Here is a 24,447-nt window from a genome sequence, read left to right as displayed (position 1 = left end):
CTATATTACAGAACCTGAGAGACAAACAATTGTACGCCAAGTTCAGTATGAGTGAATTCTGGCTTAAGGAGGTTGGATTTCTAGGACACATTGTGTTGGGTGACGGGATTAGAATTGACCCAAGCAAAATCTCAACTACTGTTGAATGGAAACTGCCAAAGAATGTGACAGAGGTCCGAAGCTTTTTGGGTTTGGCCGGATACTATAGAAGGTTTTTTCAAGGGTTTTCTATGATCTCTACTCCAATGACGAGGCTATTATAGAAGGATGTCAAATTTGAATGGTCAGAAAAGTGCCAACAAAGTTTCGAGAAATTAAAGGCTTTATTGACCAAAGCCCCTGTGTTAGTGCAACCAGAATCGGGCAAGGATTTTGTGATATATAGGGACGCCTCCTTGAACGGTTTGAGGTGTGTGCTTATGCAAGAAGGCTATACCTCAAGACAGCTAAAGCCACACAAGAGAAATTACTCGACCCATGACTTGGAACTAGCAGCTATAGTATTCGCATTAAAGATTTGGAGACACCATTTGTATGGTGAAAAATTCCGAGTATTCACCGATCACAAAAGTCTCAAGTATTTGATGACTCAAAAGGAGTTGAATATGCGACAACGAAGGTGGCTAGAGCTGAAAAAAGATTACGAGTTGGTGATTGACTATTACCCGGGCAAGGCAAACGTGGTTGTCGATGCCTTAAGTAGAAATTTGTTATTTGCGTTGAGAGTAATGGATGCCCAACTAGATTTATTGGATGATGGTTCGGTCCTAGCAGAGTTGAGAGCTAGACCGATATTTCTACAAGAGATTCGTGAAGCTCAAAAAGATGATAAAGAGTTATAAGATAAGATGACTCAGTGTGAGACGGAATATGAATCCGAGTTTCATATTGGTGTTGATGGATAGTTAATGTTCAAAAATAGAGTTTTTGTACCCAAGGGCAATGAGTTTATTCAGAAGATTCTGTGAGAGGCACATAGTGGTTGTTTGTCCGTCCACCCGGACAGTGTAAAAATGTACAACGACCTGAAAAAAATGTATTGGTGGTCGGGGATGAAAAGAGATATTTCAGAGTTTGTTTCCAAGTGTCTTGTGTGTCAGCAAGTGAAGGCTGAACACCAAGTACCTTCAGGTCTACTTCAGCTTATAACGGTTCCAAAGCGGAAGTGGGATCAGATTACCATAAATTTTGTAACGGGTTTACCGGTAACCCTGAAGAAAAAAGATGTTGTTTGGGTTGTTGTGGTAGGCTAACAAAGTCGGCAGATTTTATACCAGTGCGTATCGACTACTCCATTGAGAGATTGGCTAAATTGTATATTTCTGAGATTGTGAGACTACACGGGATGCCCTTGTCGATTGTTTTAGATAGGGACCCGAGATTTACCTTGAGGTTTTGGAAAAAGTTATAAGAGGCATTGGGAACAAAGTTGAGTTTTAGCACAGCATGTCACCCACAAACCGACGGCTAGTCGAAAAGAGTGATTCAAATTTTAGAAGACATGTTACAGTGTTGTGTTCTCAAGTTTCAAGGCAGTTGGGAAAGGTACTTGCCATTGGTTGAATTCACCTACAATAATAGTTATCAGACAAGTTTGAAAATGGCACCGTTTGAGTCTTTGTATGGGTAAAAGCGTCGAACGCCCTTATATTGGACTGAGCTCAGAGAGAGTCAAATTCACGGGGTCAATTTAATCAAAAAGACTGAAGAGAAAGTTAAAGTGATTCGTGACTGCTTGAGGGCCGCATCGATAGACAGAAATCCTACGCGGATTTGAAACAAAAGGAAACTGAGTTTCAAGGCGGCGATAAGGTATTTTTGAAAGTATCCCCGTGGAGGAAAGTCCTTAGATTTGGTAAAAGAGGCAAGTTGAGTCCTCGTTTCATAGGACCTTATGAGGTTATCGAGAGAGTAGGACTGGTTGCCTATCGATTGGCTTTGCCACCATAGTTGGAAAAGATTCACGACGTATTTTATGTGTCCATGCTACACCGATATAGATCAGACCCTTCACATGTGATTGCGCCAACAGAGGTTGGGATTCTTCCGGACATGACTTATGGCAAAAAACTGGTCAAGATATTGGCTCGGAAAGTCAAACAGTTAAGAAATAAGAGTATTGCACTCGTGAAAGTTTTGTGGCATAGACATGGAGTCGAGGAAGCCACATGGGAACCTGAGGAGACTATGAGAGATCATTACCCAAACTTATTCGCCGGTAAGATTTTCAAGGACGAAAATCCCTAAGGGGGAGAATTGTAACAGCCCAAATTTGGGGCTAGTTGGAATAGTGGTCTCGGAATCACAAATCCAGAGTTGAATAAATTATTTTATAATTATTTAGATGTTATAGCATGTTTTTAATAGTGCATAAAAAATTTCGTGAAGTAATTTTAACGTTTGCGAGTCCAATTACGAGAAATGACTAAATCGCATAAAATGCAAAAGTCCTAAATTGATAGCTAAAGGTGTCAAATAGCTAGAGAATAAATATTGGGGGTCTTTAAAGGGAAATTAGACCCTATTGTGATAGCTTGGCTGGCCATGGAGATAAAATGTTGAAAAGTCAACATTAGGTAATTTTGATGACATAAGGTGTAATATAATAATCCCTAAGCCTAGCTATCATCTTTTTCTTTCATTCTCTCTTCATTTTCACTGATTTTTCAGCCATTTTTAAGTTTTTTGAGCTTTAAAAATTTTTGCAACTTATTCCTCTCACAAGTAAGTGATTTCCACACCCTTTGTTGATAATTTTTGTATTTTTAGAACCCTTATAGCATAAGCTTTCAAATGAGGGGATTATTTTGGAAAATGGTTGGAAGTCTAGGGTTTTTCCATGAGAGCATTTAGGGTGTTTTTTTTTTAATTTTATGGAAGAATATGAAGCTTAGTTGGGTGATAAACAACTTTTGTGAAAGGATTTTTCATGAAAACACCTAAAAGGACCATTTTGCATAAGTTGTAAAATAGATGTTAAATATGTGAAATAGTGGGAATTTAGAGTTGCTATAAGAGTAAAAAGGGTTTGGCTAAGCTCAAGATGTGAAAAAAATTGATAAAAATCAATTTTCAAACCTAGGGGTAAAATGGTTATTTGGTCAAAGTCTAGGGGCAAAATGGTCATTTCACCAAAAAAAGTAAAATTTTGATTGCCTAATTTTATTTAGTGTCTAAATAAGTGCATTTTGCTATTATAAATCAAGAAATACTGAATCCAAATCTAGACTGGGGGAAAGCCAAGCAAATCGACTAAATCGACTAGTCGCCACATTTTGTAATCCGAGGTAAGTTGCATGTAAATAGTACAACTACTTTAATAATATATGTATTTGATTTGTGTTGAAATTATTATAGCATAAATTTCTTGATTGTGGAAATGAGAAAATGTGATGAGAATAGAGATAGTAGAATTCTCGATTGAACCTTAGGAAATAAATCGGATATGATGCCATGATGTTTGGGTCACTTGTGTGAGCTAATGTAGGACATGTCTGGGACATGCATTAGCCACATTATGAGAGCCAGTGTAAGACCATGTCTAGGACATGGCATCGACATTGAGATGAGTGCTAGTGTAAAACATGTCTGGGACATGCTTCGACTTCGAGATGTAAGCCAGTGTAAGACATGTTTGTGACATGTGTAGGCTATGAGATGTGTCAGTGTAAGGCCATTTCTGGGACATGGCATTGGTACAGATATGCTAGAACTTGTGTAAGACCATGTCTGGGACATGGCATCGACACCTGACCCCATGTTTGAGGCTAAATGAATATCCAATAATGTTCCAAATTGTGCAACAGTGAAAGTATGATTTCAAGTTAACAAGAAAAGTATAACCGTGTTGTAAGTGGTACAGGTACCTATATGGTACGTATGAAATGTGAGCTCAATAGATGCTATATGGGGTGTATTGAATATTGTTGAGTAAGTTTTGCTTATGCCACTTGTGTATTATGATACTTGTTGATGAATGGTAAAGTTATGTTGAATATTTATTTATGTGCAACTTACTAAGCTTTATGCTTACTCCCTCTCCTTTTTCATTTTCTTATAGTACCACCTATCTAGCTCAAGGACCAAAGGAAGTCAGAGATATCGATCACACTATCAATCGAAGTATTCGGTATAGTTTGATTTATATTTTTGAATATGGCATGTATACGGCTTAGACTTTACTATTTTTATGTCATTGAGAACTAGCCAAATGTGTTGGCTTGGGTTGGAAACCCTTCATTTTGTATTAAGCCTTGACTGATGGCAAATATCCATCTTGATATATGCAAATGAAGTTACTCTCATGAATGAGTAATTGCTTAATTGATATGTAGTCTATTGTGGCTGATTGGTTTAAATAAATTATTCTTATTTTGGTGTGGTTGCTATTATGTAGGGTGTGTAAGTAAAGGTGGCAAATAAACTTGGTAAATAGCCTTATATTGTCCACACAGGTAGACACACGGGTGTGTGTCTAGGCTATGTGTGACGCACGGTCTACCCTATGGGCGTGTGGTCCGACCGTGTGTCCCCTACACGTAAAATTTCAAGTCAGTGTGCTTGATAGTAAACACACGGGCAGAGACACGACCATGTGTCTCAGCCATGTGATGGACACGGCTTAGCACACAGGCATGTGTCTTGGCCGTGTGACATTTTGAGGGTGCTGATGTCAGAAACAGAATGTCCATGTTTTTGCACATGGGCGTGTCATGGCCGTGTGAAGGACATGGGCCAGGGACACGGGTATGTACCAGGCCATGTGAAAACCCCTGCAGGTGTGCATTTAGAATTAATTCCACACGGGTGGAGGACATGGGCGTGTCCCTGTATTGTTTAGGCCGTGTGAGCCACACGGGCCATCAACACGACCATGTTGAAATGGCCACACGGGCGTGTTGCCCTTCTACACGGGTATGTACCCTATTTCAAAGTCAAATTTTCTATAGATGGTTTAAGGACCTGGGCTGATCCTGAATAGTTTTCAATGGTAGATTTGGGGCTCGTATGCCCATAATAAGAAGTTTAAAGTAGAAATTGAAAAAGTTCTAAAATGGGACCAAGTCTTAGTGACTTGGGGAACGTTTGTGTGTATGAGATCGAGTTAGGTAAAGCCTCGTATTCTGCTCCGACGTGAGTTACGGGTATGGGGTGTTACAATATGTGTTATCTGGCCGTTAAACCAACTCATTTATATTTTTTCTCATCGCAATAAGTATTTCTTGTGCACAAAACTATTATTTATTTCGTTAAAGTCGTGACAATTTTACCATTCTAGAATCTATGAGTAAATTAATTTTATTAACTTGTTCTTAACTATGATGACTTAATTAATTCAATTTCCACTTTGAACTTCAATTGTTTAATAGTATGAATAAAATTAATTAATTCTTGAGTCATCTCTTGTTAATAGTAAGAAAATACATTCACTGCGGATACTGATCTATTTCTCTAGTTCATCGTTTAACAGATTTCCAAATCATCAATTAATGCAAGCCATCAAGGTTATACCGAGTTAGCGGAAGGACCGATTGGACATGTATAATTAGAGCTTAAATAATTTGTAATTAAGTTTCGACTCTTTGTCTATTAATTACAACATTATTTAGTTATGGATTGTCACTCTACTAAAATATCATGACTAAACTCTCTTTTTTATATACCATTAAGAAAGCAACTTATCATGTGCTTGTCCAATGACCTTATCATATGTGTGTTACCATCATAAGGCATCATTAATCTTTTTAGGATAAATTCATTCTCCTGATATGATTCTATTTTATCTCATGGTAACTATTACATCTTCCTTCATGAAAAGTCAATTACTAACAAATAGTAATTAAATCTTTCATCTTAGGACAAATGATCCGTGGCCACGTTACTTTTCATCTACCATGTAATGCCAATGAGAGGATATCATTTACCTTTTATTGGGCTATGAATTTCACTATTGTAGGTAAATTTATGTCATGCAAAAGTCGTATACTCAATGTACTAGCTTTCAGCTTTATTACCAATTGAACCCAGGCTATCAATACATCAAAGCATATGAGTCACGTACACATAATCCGTCACTTACTCAGAGTTGAGGTAAGTCACACTATAAAAGTTACAAGTAAATAAATCCATAAACGAATCTTTGATTTATTCTGCTTAGGTCATCTCTAATGTATTACAAGTTCAGAAAGTCTTATTTATGTCTCTATTTTCTGGAAGTCATTGACTCCAATATCTAAGACAAGGTATCTTTCCCTCTGGACTTGATAGACAATATATTAGTCTTTTAAACAATTTGCTCACTTTCGATTAGACTAAAGACTTGTTTAGACTATATATTAGTACAAGTTGTCTTCTCGCATTACGAGCCAATCACATATTGCAACTTAGTATTAGTTAAATGTTAGATAATCAACGAGTTAATATTTGCTTTCATTTTGCTTTGCATACAAAAATCGTTGAAGATAATATATAAAATATATTAAAAATAACAATGAAATTTTATTAAACTAATTTGTTTAAAAAATTGTAAGTACATAGACATAACCACTGCGCTAAGGGCACTAGATCCCAACTAATCTTAGAGACTTAAGGGACTTGGTCCTAGGGGTTGGTGATGAAGAGCCTTGAGGGCTTGAGGAGCCTACACTTGAAATTACTTTGGAGGCTTACAGTTTTCCTTAACTACTTGAACTCCCTTAAATATGAAGTGCTGGCTTTCAAGAATACACGACAAGGAGCCTTGGGGCTTAAGGTATTTATCTAAGGCTAGCATGTGACTTATAGATCTCTTGGATTGCTTAAACTCCTCAAGCTCCTCTTGAAGCGACTTGAGAGAAAATGTACGAGGTTATTGTGCCCCGTCAAGTCATCTAGGTGACGAAGCTGACGAAAATTTTCACAGACACATAGATAAAGAGACTTATCTTAGAAACCCAGTGATTTGGTGACTTATGGATAAATAAAAATAGTAATGGTGCTTGCTTCTATAAGGGAATTTAAGGCACCTTTGGCTTCAGGCGTCATGCCCCTATTATCGGCTTCAGGCGTCATGCCCCTATTATCGGCTTGTAAAGTGACTCCAATTGTTGGACCTTTGCCTCTTTATTACCTATGTAAGGGATTTCAGGTCCTAAGGCTGGCTTCTTTCCTTTATCTTTTTAACCTAACTTTTTCCGAGTTTGTGAACATAAAATTTGGTGAGTAAAAAATGAATTTTAAAAGTTTAATAACTTAAATAAAACTTCTCAAAAAGTAAAATTATCAAAATTATAATTTATCATCATTTAGTTTCGAAATTGTAATAGCACACGAGGAATGTTGTGTGATATGTTGGATAATACCTCATGTCATCTAAAATGTATTATGTCACTATGGTCTCCAACTGTTAGGTAACCAAAAGTTTTATATATACAATGAAAATGATAAAATTAAAAAAAAAAAGTTACAAGCAAGGAAGGTAATGATAAGACTTGTGCTCGAGAAATGTTTTTGGGGGGCGTTTCTTTCAGAGTGATAGGTTCAAGTTATGTGTTTTTCTTGGTATGATTGACTTTCAGTACGACTTAGATAACATTTTTTTATGGATGATTTTTTTTTTTTGCTATAAAATGGAGCTTTTATGCTTTTTTTTTTCCTTTTGATTCTAAAAATTTACATATTAATAAACTACCATTTTGGAGCAAATAAAAAAGAAAACAGCATCTGTACTGTTCCGCACTTAAAAATACTTTCAGAATCACAATTTAAATATTTGGTGAATATATGTTTTCAAAAGTCAAAAGTTGATAGTAAAACCAAAAACTAAAAATGACGGAAAAGAATAACATTACCGTATATAGTAAGTAACGTGTAACTCAAATCATCAAATTAACTAGGCAATATCTAAGAAATGATTAACATCGTTTTTGGATTCTGTGAGGATTAGCCTTTTACCTGATTGTCACCATTGCTGAAAAGCTAAGATGTTTGAAACGAAGAAGGAAAACTTTTACATTCTTAGAACCATGGAGCCCATTTTCTATCTGAGCATAACTTTCCTTATAAGATAAGGACAGCAATATTCCCACCGACGAGCTAAATTACCAAAAACCAGATATTACCGTCTTTCAAAGTAATTGGACTCTTTTGGAAAGCCTTTAAGCCATTATGGCTAATTCTTATAGGGTTTTGCAAATCAAACCATGAAAATAAAGAGAAATCTGAAATCTCGACTGTAAAGCTAGCCATAGGTCTGGCTGAACTTGAAAGCTAGAGACAACAAAGATGGATCTATTGTTCAAAATTATGGGTCTAGATGAACTTGAATAGAAACAAAGACGTTGAGATAAGAGAAAAAGAAATGTGAAGAAAGATTAGTTATTTAGAAATGATGGAATCGGAGACGAATTATGTTGAAGGTTTTCAAGCTATCAAACTACCACACAGTGTTTAAGCAAATCATCGTACTTATTTTATAATCAAATAAACTCATAATCTATGAATTTTATAATTTTAATTGAATTAGGAGTTATATTGTTGTGTGATAAATTGAGAAAAATATGTGTTGAAAATTTAAGTTATAAAATTTGTTTGGTATATTACTTAAAATTAATTATGGAATATAATTAAATCATTTATAAAAAATATATTTTATATTTTATTTTAATTTTCTAATATTTTACCTTATTCTAACCACAAATTATATTTTTAAATGTAAAATTTTATATGATAATATAATATTAAAATAAAAATTAATTAAAATAGAATTAATTAAAATATTTTCATTAATTGATAAGTTTGTAGAAGGATTTTATTGGACTTTTTTATTTTGGATTATTAAACATGTGTAAAAAAATTAAATCATTGAAAATATTAATTTTCTATTAATTTATTTTTTCAACGGACTTTAGTTTTTATATGTTTTAATATTTTATGCTTATGTAGAGAATCAAATAGCAACATGACATGACAAACATGACATGACAAACTTTTATTTAATACAGATGCATTCTGATAGTTAGACATAAAATAAAAATACTTAGTATAAATTTAAACTTGAAATTACAAAGATAAGAAAAAATGTTGTAAAAAAATCTCTTCAAAATAAGCAAAAATTTCATTCTCTTTTAAAAATAAGTCATGTGAGTGGCTAAAATTACCTATTAAAATTAATTTATTGCTAACTCAAATACTAAAATATGGTGGAAAAATAATATTTCTACACGTAGTATAATTTAATTAAAATTAAGGGTTTAAGTGAATAAAATTATACCAATTAAATAAAAGCACATTTAAATGATGAAATTGAAAATTTATTATTTAGTGATCCAAACAGAAATATGCTAATAATTGAATATCTCATTGTATATAGTTTACCATTTGAAATTAATTTTCTCCTGCTGCATGAATCAGGTATATATGGAACTTAATTTGGCCCTTTAAATAGTCTCAAATAGCAGGCCGCCGTAATCAAATATTTAGCGGCCTAGAGGGGAAATGACCGAGGAAATGCCTTCTCTCCGATGTATAATAGCAACCCTTTTCTTCGCCCTTTTGCTCCCTCCAGGATCCTTTCCAGCCACCACATTAAGTCCGTCATTTTATGATGAAACATGCCCCGCGGTATTTAGCATCATTCGAGGAATCATCGAACAAGCTTTGCTCTCTGATCCTAGGATTGGTGCCAGCCTTCTTAGGCTTCACTTCCATGACTGCTTTGTTAATGTAATAACCAAAACGTTTGTTTTCCTTACCAAATCTCTTTCTCTTCCTTCCGTTTACCTTTTCAGCCATTTCACGTATGTAGCCTAGTTATAGCTTTATAGATGGTAAATGTTGTGAACATCATATCTACTTTCAATTTGTTTCTTTTCTGAATAAAAGGACTGAAACAAATTCTTTTGCAGGGCTGTGATGCATCGATTTTATTGGACAACAGCGCTACCATAGAAAGCGAGAAAGAAGCTGCGCCGAATAATAACTCAGCAAGAGGATTTGAGGTTGTCGATGCCATGAAGATCGCACTAGAATTTGAGTGTCCAGGCATCGTTTCCTGTGCTGATATTCTAGCTATTGCAGCTCAAGAGGCTGTCAATCTGGTACTTAGCCAATTCCTTCAAACTTCTCTTGTTTTTACCATAGATAGGTAGAGTACCATAAAATTATCTTCCATATTGAACTATATCACTTCAGGCGGGAGGTCCTTCATGGCTAGTTCTATTGGGAAGAAGGGATAGCACAGCAGCAAATCGAACACTGGCCAATTTAGCTATTCCAGCTCCCTTTGACACTCTTAATGTTCTCAAGTCCAAGTTTGCAGCCGTGGGGCTCAATACCAGTACCGATCTGGTTGCACTTTCAGGTAGGTCTTACAATGGATTTGATGGTTAAAAGATATATGTATGACATGTAATAGGGATTTTACGCAAAAATATTTTCAGGTGCTCACACATTTGGACGGGCTCAATGTACAATTCTCATTGAACGATTATATAATTTCAATGGTACCGGAAAAGCAGACCCGACATTGAACACAACATACTTAGAGACGCTACGCAAAGTATGCCCTGAAGGCGGAAATGGTAGTGTTTTGGTGAATTTAGATCCTACAACACCTAATACATTCGACAGTAACTACTACACTAACCTTCAAGCTCAAGAAGGACTGCTCCAAAGTGATCAAGAGCTGTTTTCTACTAGTGGAGCTGATACCATTGAAATTGTGGAGAGGTTCAGCAGCAATCAAATTGCTTTCTTTGAAAGCTTTGTGGTTTCCATGCTAAAAATGGGAAATATCAGTCCAGTAACAGGTACGGAAGGAGAGATTAGATTGAGTTGTAGAAGGGTTAATATGGATTATACAAGTTCAAACAAATGGAGCTCTAGCTAAGGTGTGTCTGTTGGAGACTGTAAGTTGAATTGTTCCAGATTCATGCTCGTCGGGTTTCTAGATATTTCAGTTCAATGTCTATCTAAAAGTCGTATAATATTTTAGTCAATGTGTAGTGTGTTAACTACGATTCGCTAAATAGTCAACTAGTGTGCCTATATATTCCCTCTGTACTTGGTGAAAGTAATTGTCGGAAAAATTACAGATACAAAAGAGTTCAAGGAAACTCATCTTTTAAAATTGATTCTGCCTCTTCCTTTCCAATAAAATGATATCGGAGTTTACTTCTAAAGTTCCAGAGATGTCATCAACCTCACAAAATGTTTATGAATCAGTTGATACAACTTCCGCTTTACCCATCTATTAGATATAGTTATATTTGACAATCAAATTAAGATATCTGGATTTTTTTAAAAAATTTAAATGAACAAAGTATAGACAAGAGATTCTAAATTTGTTCTCACACAACTCCAATTAACGTGTAATTAAACTCCCAAACTCCCATATGGTTTTACAATCTAAAACAAATTAGGGTTAAATTAGAAAACTGACAAAAGTTAAGAGACATTTTGCAAAAATATCAAGAAAATATCAAAACAATTCTCATGGCTGGACAAATGCCCATTTTTTAACAAAATTACCAGATTAGACTATTTTTTAAAAAAAAATTACAAGACTAGGCCAAAATAACGAAAAAGAAGCATTTTCCTTATCTTCCTTTTTTTTAGGATTAGGTTTTGTTTTTTTTTTAAATATGGTTAGAATTTTGTGAATTTTAGGGTTTAGAGTTTTGTAGGATTTTTTTTATATGTTTTTTAAGTTATATATATTTTTATAATTTGTTGAGATGTAAAGTTAACAACTACTTAATTTCATATTTAGAAGCATCATATTTACACCAATCGTATATTCGAATTGCAAAATTCAATTCGATTCATAATCGAAACTCAAACTACTCGGTTTGATTAAATCTTAGCTTCTTCTTTTTTTTGAATTTTTTCGAATGCAACTAAATTTTGATCATTATTTACAATGCATTATTTTCGAACATTCAGATATGTTCAATGCATTATTTTTTCCAATGCATTATTTTCAAACATTGAGATAGGTTCCGAAAATATATCCCCGGAATCTCGGGATATCTGATGGGTGAGTGGAAAGAAGCCTGGAGTTAGCTAGACGAGCTTTCAGTGCCTTTTTCTGATAGTGCACTAAAAATGCATCCTACGATAAGCGTTTTCTCTCTAGTAATTTCAACTCCCCACTAGCCTAGGAAATTTTTTTGAATCAATTGCCACTCACCCCAGGTCTATAAAAGCAATCTATTTCATCATTGAGTGGCATAAGACATTTATGAGCAAAGAAAATTGTAAGAAGATCAGAAGAAGAGAAGTTCACACATAAGGCATAATTTGGAGTTACCACGCAATTTGTATAAAGTAAGGATCGATTTTTGTTGTTCATATTTAATTACAACACTATTTTTCTACATAATGTTTTTCTTTCGAACATGTGGAATAGGTTATTTCGTTGAAAATGAGTAGACAAATTAACGTTATTGTTTATTACGATGGTGAAGTGCGTGAAACCGAGACCGGGGTCTTTTTTTTATTAGAGAACACAACGTGGTTGACTTTTAACCCAAACATACAATTGCCAGAATTGTGTGGAAGAATTAGGCGAAAAATTGTCAAATCCAACTAGATGAGAGTATCGTCACTTAAATATTGATTTTGTGCTTTGGTCGACCCCGTCAATTATGACGCTTCCGATATCAGAGGTGAAAGAGGGTTGGAGGTGATGGTGCAGACGCATAGGATCACCATTTCTCAAGTTATATACGGAGTTTGCAAGGACAGATGAAGGCCCTTAGAGGTCAACATATGTTCTAATACGAAAGGTCAGAATGGAATAACAAGCTAAGAGTCCAACAACACAGTTGTGCAGTGGGTTAACTGCTTTGTTAGAAAGTTATCATTATGATATCCTAAAATATATCAATGGGAAGAAACTCATTTGTTTTGGCCCTAGATTTCAACCGCGGTAGGCAGAACACCAAACAGTCGGAGTTTGGTGGTAACACAGAATATTGGACCCCTACACGACACTCAGTTAGTGGTTTTGTTTTAAAATTTAAATAATTTTATTATGGTAATATTATGGTAATTATACTATCTAATAAATTTTACCTTGTTGCGAGAGAGAATGTATAAAAGTAGTCCGCTCGAGGGCGTAAAAATGACAGTCGGCACTGTACCCATGATTGTAGTAGTAGCATGCAACCATTGATTTTGATTTTTTGTGGTTCCGTCGCCCGACACATCTCCTGCTACAATATCACCAACACGGCTGACCCCCAACTGAGTTCACCTGCTTCTCTAAAGTCAACGAGTTTTAAAAGCCACATTATATGGAAAACATTTCGTGACTTATAGGGTATTAAGAAACCCTGATAATCATAAGGATGTACACCCGAATGTGTTGTTCTCTTTGGACTTCAACTGAATCCTCATCGAGCCCACCAAATTTTTTCTTAACAAATTCATATCTATCCGAGCTCCATAAACTGTTTCCGAAATCTTCCCCAAAAGTTGCTCGCATACGCCTCTCCAATTTGCTGCGTGAACTGACCCAATCACTACCGGCCCATCCATCGGTAACTTGAGCTGTAACTTCACGTCCTCCAAAGTGATAATACACTCACCGCTTGGATGATGGAATGTGTGCTTCTCGGGTCTCCACCTTTCTGCTTACAAGTGTGGGGCCCCAATTTACACCCCCGACTAGGGGTGAGCAAAACTCGAATCGACTCGAAAAAATCGAAAAAAATTTCAAATTTCAAGTTAAACTAATCGAGTTATTCGAGTTAATCGAGTTATTTGAGTCAACTCGAATTTTTTTTCGAATTTCGAGTTCAAATCGAGTTGAGTTTTCGAATTCGAATAACTCCAATAATTCGAATAATTCGGATATTAAACTATAATATTTTACATTTTTACCCCAAACTCCCAAATCTTTTTACTTTTCCCTCAAAACTTTTACTCCTTCCCACTTTCCCTCCAGACTTTTACTCTCCCGTCTACTTTTCCTCAAAATTTTACTTCCAAAAATCTTTAAAACTTTTTATTTTCCCTCCAAAATTTTTTTAATATTTTCCCTTCAAAATTTTACTCCCCCCTATTTACTTTCCCTCAAACTTTTACTTCCCAAAATTTTTTATTTTCCCCCAAAACATTTACTTCTCACCCTTTACTCTCAAATAAAAATTAAAATTATCCAAAAATCCCTAAACATAAATATTAATAATTTTATTTATATCTACTATTTATGTTATTAAATTAAATTTCACATTTTATATTATTTATATTATTGAATTGTTTACTCGATATTGAATATTTATATTAAAATTGAATTATTAATGATACCATAAAGTATTTTTGTTAAAATTTTATATTGGTATCAATTTCACATTTTATCCTTAAAATAACTTTTATTAAAAATCACTTTTCTACAATTAATATATTTTTAATTCCAAAATATAGAGTGACAAGAATCTGCAAATAATTGAAACAACTAAGCAAGTGAAGAAGCTAACTCGTATATAAAAGATTAATAAATAAATTATGAGGTGATGAAAGTTAATAAAAAAATTGATTATGGTGGACAAATTTTATTACGGTGGGTGACAGAGATTACAAGAACCCAAAATTATTTTTTAAAATTTAACTCGAACAAATATATTCGGTTCAATTTGATTCGAATTCCATCTCACTCGACTCGATTCGAGAAAATTTCAAATCAAATTAGGATGATAAAATATGATTCGTCAACTCGATTAATTCGAAATTTTTTCATTCGATTCGATTTGATTCGATCGAACACTCACCTCTACCCCCGACCCACAAAGGTCACGTGCAAAAATTCGGTATCTCTCAAGTAGAGTTCAATTAAGGGTGATAGAGGAGTGGGTAGATTACGAATATACATCTCCAAAATTCGATCTTCTGCCTATATATAAAAAAAAAACATACAAAATATTAAATTCCAATATAACAAGAAAATATTTAAATTAAATTACATTAAATAAAAAAATTCTTCTATTTGCAATTGATTGACAGAAATATGCTTGTCATCCAAACGGATTAGAGACTTTGGCATTGTTAATTTCAGAAAACACAAAATAAAGTGTAATAGAAAAAATAATTTACGAAAATCTTAAGACAATTTTAATAAAAAAAAGAGAGACTTGAAAGAGAAATAAAATTTGAGTGAGAAATTAAGAGGGAATTGAGAGAAATTTAAGAATGTGTGAGAGAACTGAGATTGAATCGAAAAAAAAGAAATGAGGGGAGGTTATATAGAAAAAAATGATCGTTAGTTTGGGGGGGGAGAGCTATTAAGGGGAAAATGCTGGAAGCATTTTCGGCTTATGTGGCAAAATTGCTTCCAGTTGAAGCATTTTTCTACAAATACGCTGAAAACATTTCTAGCTGGAAGCGTTTTTCGGCAAATCATTTGAAAACACTTTCAGCTAGAGGAGTTTTTGTTATTTTAACCTAATCTCGTAATTTTTAGAAAAATATCTATTTTAATAATTTTTTTAAAAAATTAATATTTTTATATAATTAAGTTGGATCAAGTTTACATTTTCAATAAAAGTTTTATAATATCTTATTAAATACTTTTTCTTTTTCTTTTTTTACTTTCACTTTCTTTCTTCATTTTTTTTTCATTCTCAATAAAATTATCAAACCCAATCCCCCGTTGTCCACCCTTCCTCATTTTATTTTACTTGCCCTTTGAAAACTCTTCAACAATAGGAATAAGAAAGGCCAACAGAAACGACAAATATAAATAAGAAAAATCTAGAACCAATGATAACCCAACCAATCATTTATTTAACTTCGAAGGTATATTATCAAGTATTTTAAATTAGTATTTAATAATAAAATAAAACTAAAATTGTGGCTGAATCTAGGATTGAATTCAATAAATTATAGAGATTAAATTAAACACGTAAGTGTTTTTGAAGGGCCAAAACTGCACATATCTCAGAAAATTCATTTTTAGTTTATACTGTATTGCACAACTAACCTATCATTTGTAATTTCTACCGCAAGACCACTTCCCCCTTCTCCCACTCTCCAATTTTTAATTCTTTGATGGTTGAGTAAAATTTGATTTAATTTAAAAAAAATAAAATAAAAATTAAATTTTGAGGTAATTAAATTAAATTATTTTAGTTATTTGAGTCAATTCGAATAAGTAATTTAAGTTTCAAGTTCGAATTGAGTTAAATTTCACAATTCGAATAGCAGATTTATATAAATACCTTTTTGGTCATTGTCAAGTTTGAAAATAAACAAGTTAATCTCTCACTTAACAAAAATTACAAAATAATTTTAAATTTTAAAATATTTATAAATATTTCAAAAAAATTCTAAATATATATATATATAAAGTTAATTAATTATTCAAGTTTATCATATTAAAGTATTTTTTTAAAATTTTAAATATATATGATTTTAAATTTATGTGCTCTAACATGGAATTAATTATACTGTAATAAGATTTTAATTTGACATGTTTAATTTTTTAATTTAACTCAAAGAATTTCACCCGATTCAACTCGACTCAGATTTCATTTCACTCTACTTAATTTGAAAATTTTTCAAATCTGAATTAAGATAATAAAATAGAACTCTCAACTTAATTAAATCAAAAAATTTTCACTCGATTCAGTTAAACACTAACCCCTACGCTAAAGCTATACACACCCTTGTAAGCCATATATATTCATCCTCTCATCCACTATGGTTGATAAGCTAGTACCACCACTTCCACCATACAAATCGATATTCCTCGTCCTAAAACTTTCCGATTCAAACCCCAACATCTATTTTTTTTTAATAAAACATTTCTCCTAAATTCTTTATTTGCTTTTCTAAATTGAAAATCCATGGATCAGTTTATATTTATTTGCTTTTCTTTTTCTCTTTAATGGGTTTATTACCATCTTCCACTAGGATATTGAGATCCAATAATGCAGTGGTCCTTCGAAAGTATGTTTCTTTAAAATCAATTTTCAAATAAATTTAAGTTTACTCGCTACAAAATAATTCATTTTACCAACATTTATAAGCACCGGTAAAAGTAAAAACAATGATATTGACTTTACCGTAGTTCTTTGACCGTTGGCTAGGCAAGTGCATGTAAAAAAAAAATTTGACTATGTAACCACAAGCGCTAATAAAAACTACAAATATTTTTCGGGTAATGACTCGGTTAGTGCCAGTGAATTTGGTTTTGAGGCTAAATTTCTTAAATTGAGCTAGTTTGAAAATTTTAATTGAAAAATTTCCGTGATGAATAGAGAACTATATAATAGAATTATTTAGTAACTAGTTAAATAATTTAGTAATTAATGCATAAGGACTAAATTCCAAGGTAACTAAAATTTAAGAAACTAGATGGGAGATTAAGCAAGTTCTTAGTGTGTTATTACACCAAAGATTTGCGAGCAATTAAACTATCATTAAGATTAAGATAGTGTAGAGAGTTGATCCTTACCATTAAAATCTACTAAGCATTTTCTAATTAAATGATAGCCATTGATTAAGTTTAATTAAGCTTAACAACAATAATAATAAAATAAAAGTTTAAATACATTAAAGTTCTCCGTACTCTTTTGAAATTTAAAATTTAGTCCAAATATTTTAATTGAAACATTAGGTCTTTATACTTTTTTTTATTTAAAAATCTTGGTCCCTCCGCTTAATTTTGTCGTTAAAGTTAACAATGTCGAAGATAAAATAACTTTTCTAGCACTCAACATTTACATTTATTTGTCAATTCGATCATTAACCTTCAAAAGTAATTAAAAATTAAAAATTAATATTTTAAATATTTTAATAAAAATAAAATTAAAAATATTATTTTAAAAAATAAAAATTATAATTTTTAAAAATAAAGATATGAAAAAATAAAACTCTTTAAAATTAAAATATAAATAAAATATAAATAAAAATTTCAAAATAAAGTGTTATCTAAATCGAACCATATCGCTAGTCAGATCGATCCAGTGAGAGGTAAAAATTCAGATGACTTGTGAACCGATACAAACTAGTTGAATCAAGCTAAAAAATCGATTGAACCAATTTCGAATTGGTTTGACCAATTTGTTCCCAAAACGACTGGTCCATTTGGTTCAAAGCAAATAAATTATTAAAAGAATAAAAAATTTATAAAAATCAATTCAATTGCAAGTTCAATTGATTTTTTTGTCTGGTTCAACCAATTCGTACTAGTTCACAAGTCTACCAGTTTTTAAAATTTTTAAACTTTTTTATCCCTCAACGTTTACAGTATTTTTTTTGTCAATTTAGTCCATACCCTTTAAAAGTATGTAAATTTTTAAAAAATTTAAATTATTTTTCTTATTTTAAACAAAAAACACAAAAATTTAAAAGGAATATAATTTTAAAACATATAAAAATATTTTAAAAAATCTTTAAAATTCAAAAATAAAAATAAAAATATTTTTAAAAAATATAAAAGAAATTCCAAAATTCAATGTTGTCTAAACTGAATTGAAACGATTGAATAAAGAACCAGTTGGGGTATTAGTCTAGTGAGAGGTAAAAAACTGGTTGCCTTGCAAACCAATTTGGATTGGTTTAATCGGACTAAAAAATCAGTTGAACCGATTCTTATAATAATTTTATTTTTAATAATTTATTTGTTTTGACTCGATTGGACCGGTTGGTTTAAGGATCAATTGGCCAGACCAATTCAAAATCGGTTCAACTAATTTTCTAGTTTGTCCAACTAGTTTGTGCCAGTTCATGGGTCAATCAGTTTTTTACCTCTCGACGAATTAATACCCCAACCGATTCCCAGTTCGATTGGTCGATTTGGTCTTGTGTAAACAACATAAAAAATTTTATATTTTAAAAATCACTTTTATTATTTGAAATTTCAAGAGTTTTTTTAATAATTTTTTTAAAAAATTTTGTACTTGTAAAAGGTAAGGACCAAATTGACAATAAATTATCAATATTGAGGGCTAAAAAAGTTATTTTATCTTCGACATCACTAATTTTAATGAGAAAACTAGAAAAATGGACTAAGTTTTTTTTTTTTTTTAAAAAGTACAGGGACTCAATGTTTCCAAATTAAAGTATAGATACTAAATTTTAAATTTTAAATTTTAAAAGAGTACAAATACCTTTACAGATTACAACCTAAAATAAAATAAAAGATGGAACATGTTAGTGGTTATTTTCATCTTCATCAAATGACAATAAGGAAGAAAGGAAAATATCTCAAGTTCATATGCTCCATAACCGTGAGTAGACCTAATCATTGGTCGGGCTGAGTTGAACCAATGCAAAATTTTAGGCTCGAGCCCAGCCACAAAAAGGGTGTAATACTCCAAACCCGGCCTAGGCATTATGGTTGGATCTGATGATGTCACATGGAATGGTTTGAAAACAAAGCTAAATCGATAAAAACCTTAAGCTTATAAACCCTTATTTGCTTTCACTTGTTTCAAAACATTTATTTAGTTGCTTTAAAATCCTTTAGTGCGGAAGTTTATGAAAAATCGTGATGTTTAAGCAATACAGTTCGTGATTTAGAAAACCTTTTTTTAGTAAACTGTCGTTTTAAGAGAAATCATTTTGTTTAAGCATGCATAAAACGAGAAACAAAAAAAAAACCACAGTTAAAGTCCATACAGTTCAGAGAGTCCCAGAAGTGACAAACTCTCAAAAACAATTACCGAAATTTAAATAAATAAAATCATAAAGCAAAATAAAACAGTTCTATGACGAGTGGTCACCGTCAAAGCCTCCACTGCACCGATCTGCCTCACTCTATGGATTACCTATACAGAATAAACAGAAAAGAGTGAGTTTACGTAAACTCAGTGTGTAACCCCATAGAATTAAACATGTAAAAAACCATAGAATCAAAATTGGTCAGATACAGATTCGAGCTTAAGCCCATTATAGATACTGATACAGATATGCATATCAGAATCAGAAATCAGAATCCTACCCCCATCCTCTACACTCCATCTCCGACCATCCCTACACACCATGTGAGGTTTAAAACACGCACCCAGCCCTACGCACCATATTGTACCGGTGCAGCACATAACAGATATAATGCAGCCATGCTACCAGATAATAGGCAGAAATTGCCTTTCAGAACACTTTCTACAGTACAAATCATCCCACCCCAATAACAGTAACAACAACAGAACATACATACAAAATTACAGATAATACATGCTTAATATGCTTATATAAACAGATAGCAGAAATACATGGCTTAAACATGCTCAGAACAGTACAACTGTAACACCCCTCACCCGTTCCCGACACCGGGAAAGGGTTCGAGACATTACTAGGACTTTACATTTTGAAATGTACCAAATTGGGTCACCAAGTTTTCCTCAAATTTTAAGATTTTCATCCATGAACAACTCGTCCCTTATATAGGCCTTCGAGGCCTATAACATACCTAGAGGCAGTGTGGGACAAATTCAGGTACGTTCGATAAACCTTGGGCTCCTTAGGAAATTTTTCCTTATCATAAAGTGTCACATGCCCGTATAGGTGGGTCATGTGGACTCACAAGCCCGTGTGACTTGGGGCACGCCCATGCCCTTCAGCCATGGGCAACACTGACTTATCAACACAGCCATGGCGCACACCCGTGCTGCCTGTCCGTGGACGACACTGCCTTTTTAACACGGCCATGGTGCACGCCCGTGTGGCCTACTCGTGTACAAATTTGAGCTAAAATTTTAAGTGCAGGGGACACACGGCCATAGCACACGCCCATGGGAGGGAACTGTGTGTCACACACGGCCTAGACACACGCCTGTGTGTCTAACCATGTGGACTCTAATAGGCTATTTTCCAAGCCTTTAGTCACCCCTTTCTATTACTTGCGCTTAGTGGTTACCAAATTCAAAGTAAAACACAATTATACACATGTAAATAATCTTGATTAAACTAGATGTCTGGAAACCTCATATCATTGGTTTCATACATGATAGATTATTTCCCATTTAGTGTTTATGGGTTCTCATGTCACTTTAATTCATCCGAAATTAGCTCGTTCATGTAACTCATTGCCAATTGGTAATGACCCATCATTTGTAAATAAAACCATGCATAAATTCGTAGGTCATAGCCTACTTTTATTAAGCCAATTTTCGTGGCCATATACAAAGAGATAAACAAATTTTTACATGCCTTCATGTGGAAAATCAAATGACACATATAACAAAATACTCAAAAATACTATACATGCCATTGAACAAAACAAACAAAATCTTTATACCAAAGCTTGTCTAGTTGATAGTGTGTTGACTCTCCAATCGTCTTCTAATCCTTTCGAGTCCTCGAGCTTATAAGACAAGGAAAAAGAGAGGGGTAAGCATTTACATGCTTAGTAAGCTCGAATAACAGGAACGTAAACTTACCAAGTATTTAACATGCATGCATAAAAGATAAGGAAACCAACAATTATTAAATGGTTCCCTATTACATGCACTCAATCAATAAGTTAGTAACATAATTAACCATCATATAATTTAACTAGATGAGCTCATCATTTAACATCTTATTTACACAAACATCTCATGTTAATCTCGTTGAGTTTCTAGGAAATCTTGATGGAAAACCCATTAACCGTCAATTCATACGAATGATCATTCCCTATACGCACTCCCACGAACCTCACATTTTATGGAGGGATTACCAGTCCAGGCTAAATCCCCCGTATCGTAAACTCATAAGGTGATGTCGGGATTACCAGTCCAGCTAAATCCCTTATTGCGACAAACACCCTTACTGAGTTCGGATCTGAATTGCCAGTCCAGGTTAAATTCAGTCCCTAATCGGATTACCCATCCGGGCTAAATCCATAATGCACACATATTCTTCGGGAGGCTTGATCATTCAAGGAACACCCGTCCGGGTTAGATCCTTTCTATATTTGAGATCAACGGATTACCCGTCCAGGCTAAATCCTTACTACAACACATGCAGGATCTCTTTACACATATCAATGAGGGTTTATCCATCGAATTCCCTTTGTCAACCTCATCCGAGACATTTTTCGCATGTTACCATCAAATATGCATATTAGGGGTTTACTTTAAGTTATCTGAACTTACCTGGTATTCTTTTCAGAGTTGTGTTTACCTTGCGTTTACCTCGATCGACCTCCGGAATTTGTTCCTCGGGGTCTATAACAACAAAATTTAACTCATTAATACACTACATTATATATTTCAAGTTTAATATCTACCCCCGGTCCAAATGACCGTTTTGCCCCTAACCTTTCACATTTTTACGATTTAGTCCCTAGGCTCGTATAATGAAACACATGCACTTTCTATCTTACCAAAGCCTAGCCGAACACTTTTCCTTCTTATGGTAGCCCACATTTTCCATTATTTTCTCATTTCTACCACATATTTACATCTTTTACAAAATAGTCCCTATAAGGGTTTTTTATGAAAATCAACTAGGAAAAGATGTTTAATACATATTCACTTTTCATATTCCTCCATAATCCATCAAAATACAAGCAACTCATGCATGGGTAAATTTTTAAACATGATTCCTAGCATAAAATATGGGTAGAAATGGAGAGAGCAAGCTACCGGGATTTCAAAAATACAAAGAGCATGAAAAACGGGGCTTGGGAGCACTTACTATTGAGCTTGGAAAGCTTGAAAACCCTAGCTATGGAAACCCTTGAAGTTTCGGTTGGACAAGGAAGAGAATGGGCTGATTTTGGTTCATTTTTCCCATTTTATTTCATTTAAATACCAAATGACAAAAATGCCCTTAAGCCCTTTCCTTAAAACTCCATCCATGCAAGCCCATTTTTTGTCTAAAAACTTAGAATTTGGGAAAATTGCTCTTTAAGACCTTCTAATTCATAACTCAAATCAATTTCATACAAATTTCTTCTAGAATTCAAGTTTTGCAATTTATTCAATTTAGTCCCTAATTTCTAATTGAACACCTTACTCAAAGAATTTCTTCATGAAACTTTAACACATGCATATACTCATATTCTAGGCCTCATAATAATCATAAAGTAAATATTTTGATATCGAATTTGTGGTCCCAAAACCACCATTCCGACTAGACCCTATTTCATGATATTACATTTCTCCCCTCTTAGGGATTTTCGTCCTCGAAAGTCTTACTAGAAAACAGATTCGGATATTAACTTCTCATGGTTTCTTCCGGCTCCCATGTAGCCTCTTCTACACCATGTCGATGCCATAAAACTTTTACTAGAGCCACATCTTTATTTCTCAACTGTTTAACTTCACGAGCCAATATTTTAACCTGTTCCTCTCCATAAGTCATGTCCGGTCTAATTTCAATCTCAATCGGTGAAATTACATGAGAGGGGTCTGATCGGTATCTTCTTAACATGGATACATGAAACACATCATGAATCTTTTCTAGTTTGGGTGACAACGACAAACGATAGGCTAACGGTCCAACTCTTTTGGTGATCTCTTACGGTCCGATAAATCCTGGACTCAGTTTACCTTTCCGACCAAATCTCAATAAATTTTTCCATGGAGATACTTTCAAGAATACTCTATCTCCAACTTGAAATTCAATTTCTTTTCTTTTCAGATCAGCATAAGACTTTTTCCTATCTGATGCCGCTTTTAAAAAATCCCGTATCACTTCAACTTTTTCTTCAGTTTCTTTAATCAGATCAACTCCATGAATTTGATTTTCCTTGAGTTCTGTCCAGTACAATGGAGTTCGGCACTTCCTTCCATACAAGGCCTCATAAGGCGCCATCTTCAAACCTGTTTGGAAACTATTTTTGTAGGAAAATTCTACCAATGGCAGGTATTTTTCCCAGCTACCCTGAAATTCGAAGATGCAACAACGCAACATGTCCTCGAGAATCTAAATCATCCGCTCAGACTGGCCATCGGTCTGAGGGTGAAAAGCTATACTAAAGCTCAACTTTGTACCCAAGGCTTCTTGTAACTTCTTCCAGAATCTCGAAGTGAACCTCAGGTCTCTGTCTGAAATAATCAACAGTGGTACTTTGTGCAATCTTACTATCTCAGAAATGTACAAATCCGCCAATCTATCAAGAGAATAATTTGTCCTTACAGGGATTAAACGAGCTGACTTTTTCAATTTGTCCACTATAACCCATATGGCATCTTTCTTTTTCGGAGTTAAAGGTAATCCCGTCACGAAGTCCACGGTAACTTTGTCCTACTTCTATTCGGGGACCATTACAGGCTGTAACAAACCTGAAGGCACTTGATGTTTAGCTTTAACTTGCTGACATACCAAGCATTTCGATACAAATTCAAAAACATCTCTTTTCATGCCGTTCCACCAGTACATCTTCTTTAAATCGTTGCACATCTTGGTACTTCCCGGGTGAACAAACAGACGACTGTTATGTGCTTCTTGCAAAATCTTTTGAATAAGTTCATTGTCTTTGGGTACACAAACCCTATCTCTAAACTTTAAACATCCATTAAGACTAATTCAGAA

The 24,447-nt window shown here is 33.7% G+C and overlaps 1 protein-coding gene across 1 annotated transcript; it reads left to right on the top strand.

Annotated features, from left to right (window-relative positions):
• The first annotated feature begins 9,330 nt into the window (after positions 1-9,330).
• On the top strand, positions 9,331-11,159 carry LOC108484360 (peroxidase A2-like). The gene is made up of 4 exons (XM_017788119.2): positions 9,331-9,702; positions 9,885-10,076; positions 10,171-10,339; positions 10,419-11,159. Exons 1-4 carry the CDS (start codon positions 9,475-9,477, stop codon positions 10,865-10,867), a joined length of 1,038 nt encoding a protein of 345 aa, XP_017643608.1. The 5' UTR covers positions 9,331-9,474; the 3' UTR covers positions 10,868-11,159.
• Positions 11,160-24,447: the final 13,288 nt, after the last annotated feature.

This window comes from Gossypium arboreum, chromosome 6, assembly GCF_025698485.1.
Source record: "Gossypium arboreum isolate Shixiya-1 chromosome 6, ASM2569848v2, whole genome shotgun sequence".
Classification (NCBI taxonomy): domain Eukaryota; kingdom Viridiplantae; phylum Streptophyta; class Magnoliopsida; order Malvales; family Malvaceae; genus Gossypium; species Gossypium arboreum.
Note: the sequence above shows the minus strand (reverse complement) of the source record. Positions and strands in the feature narration are given on the sequence as shown.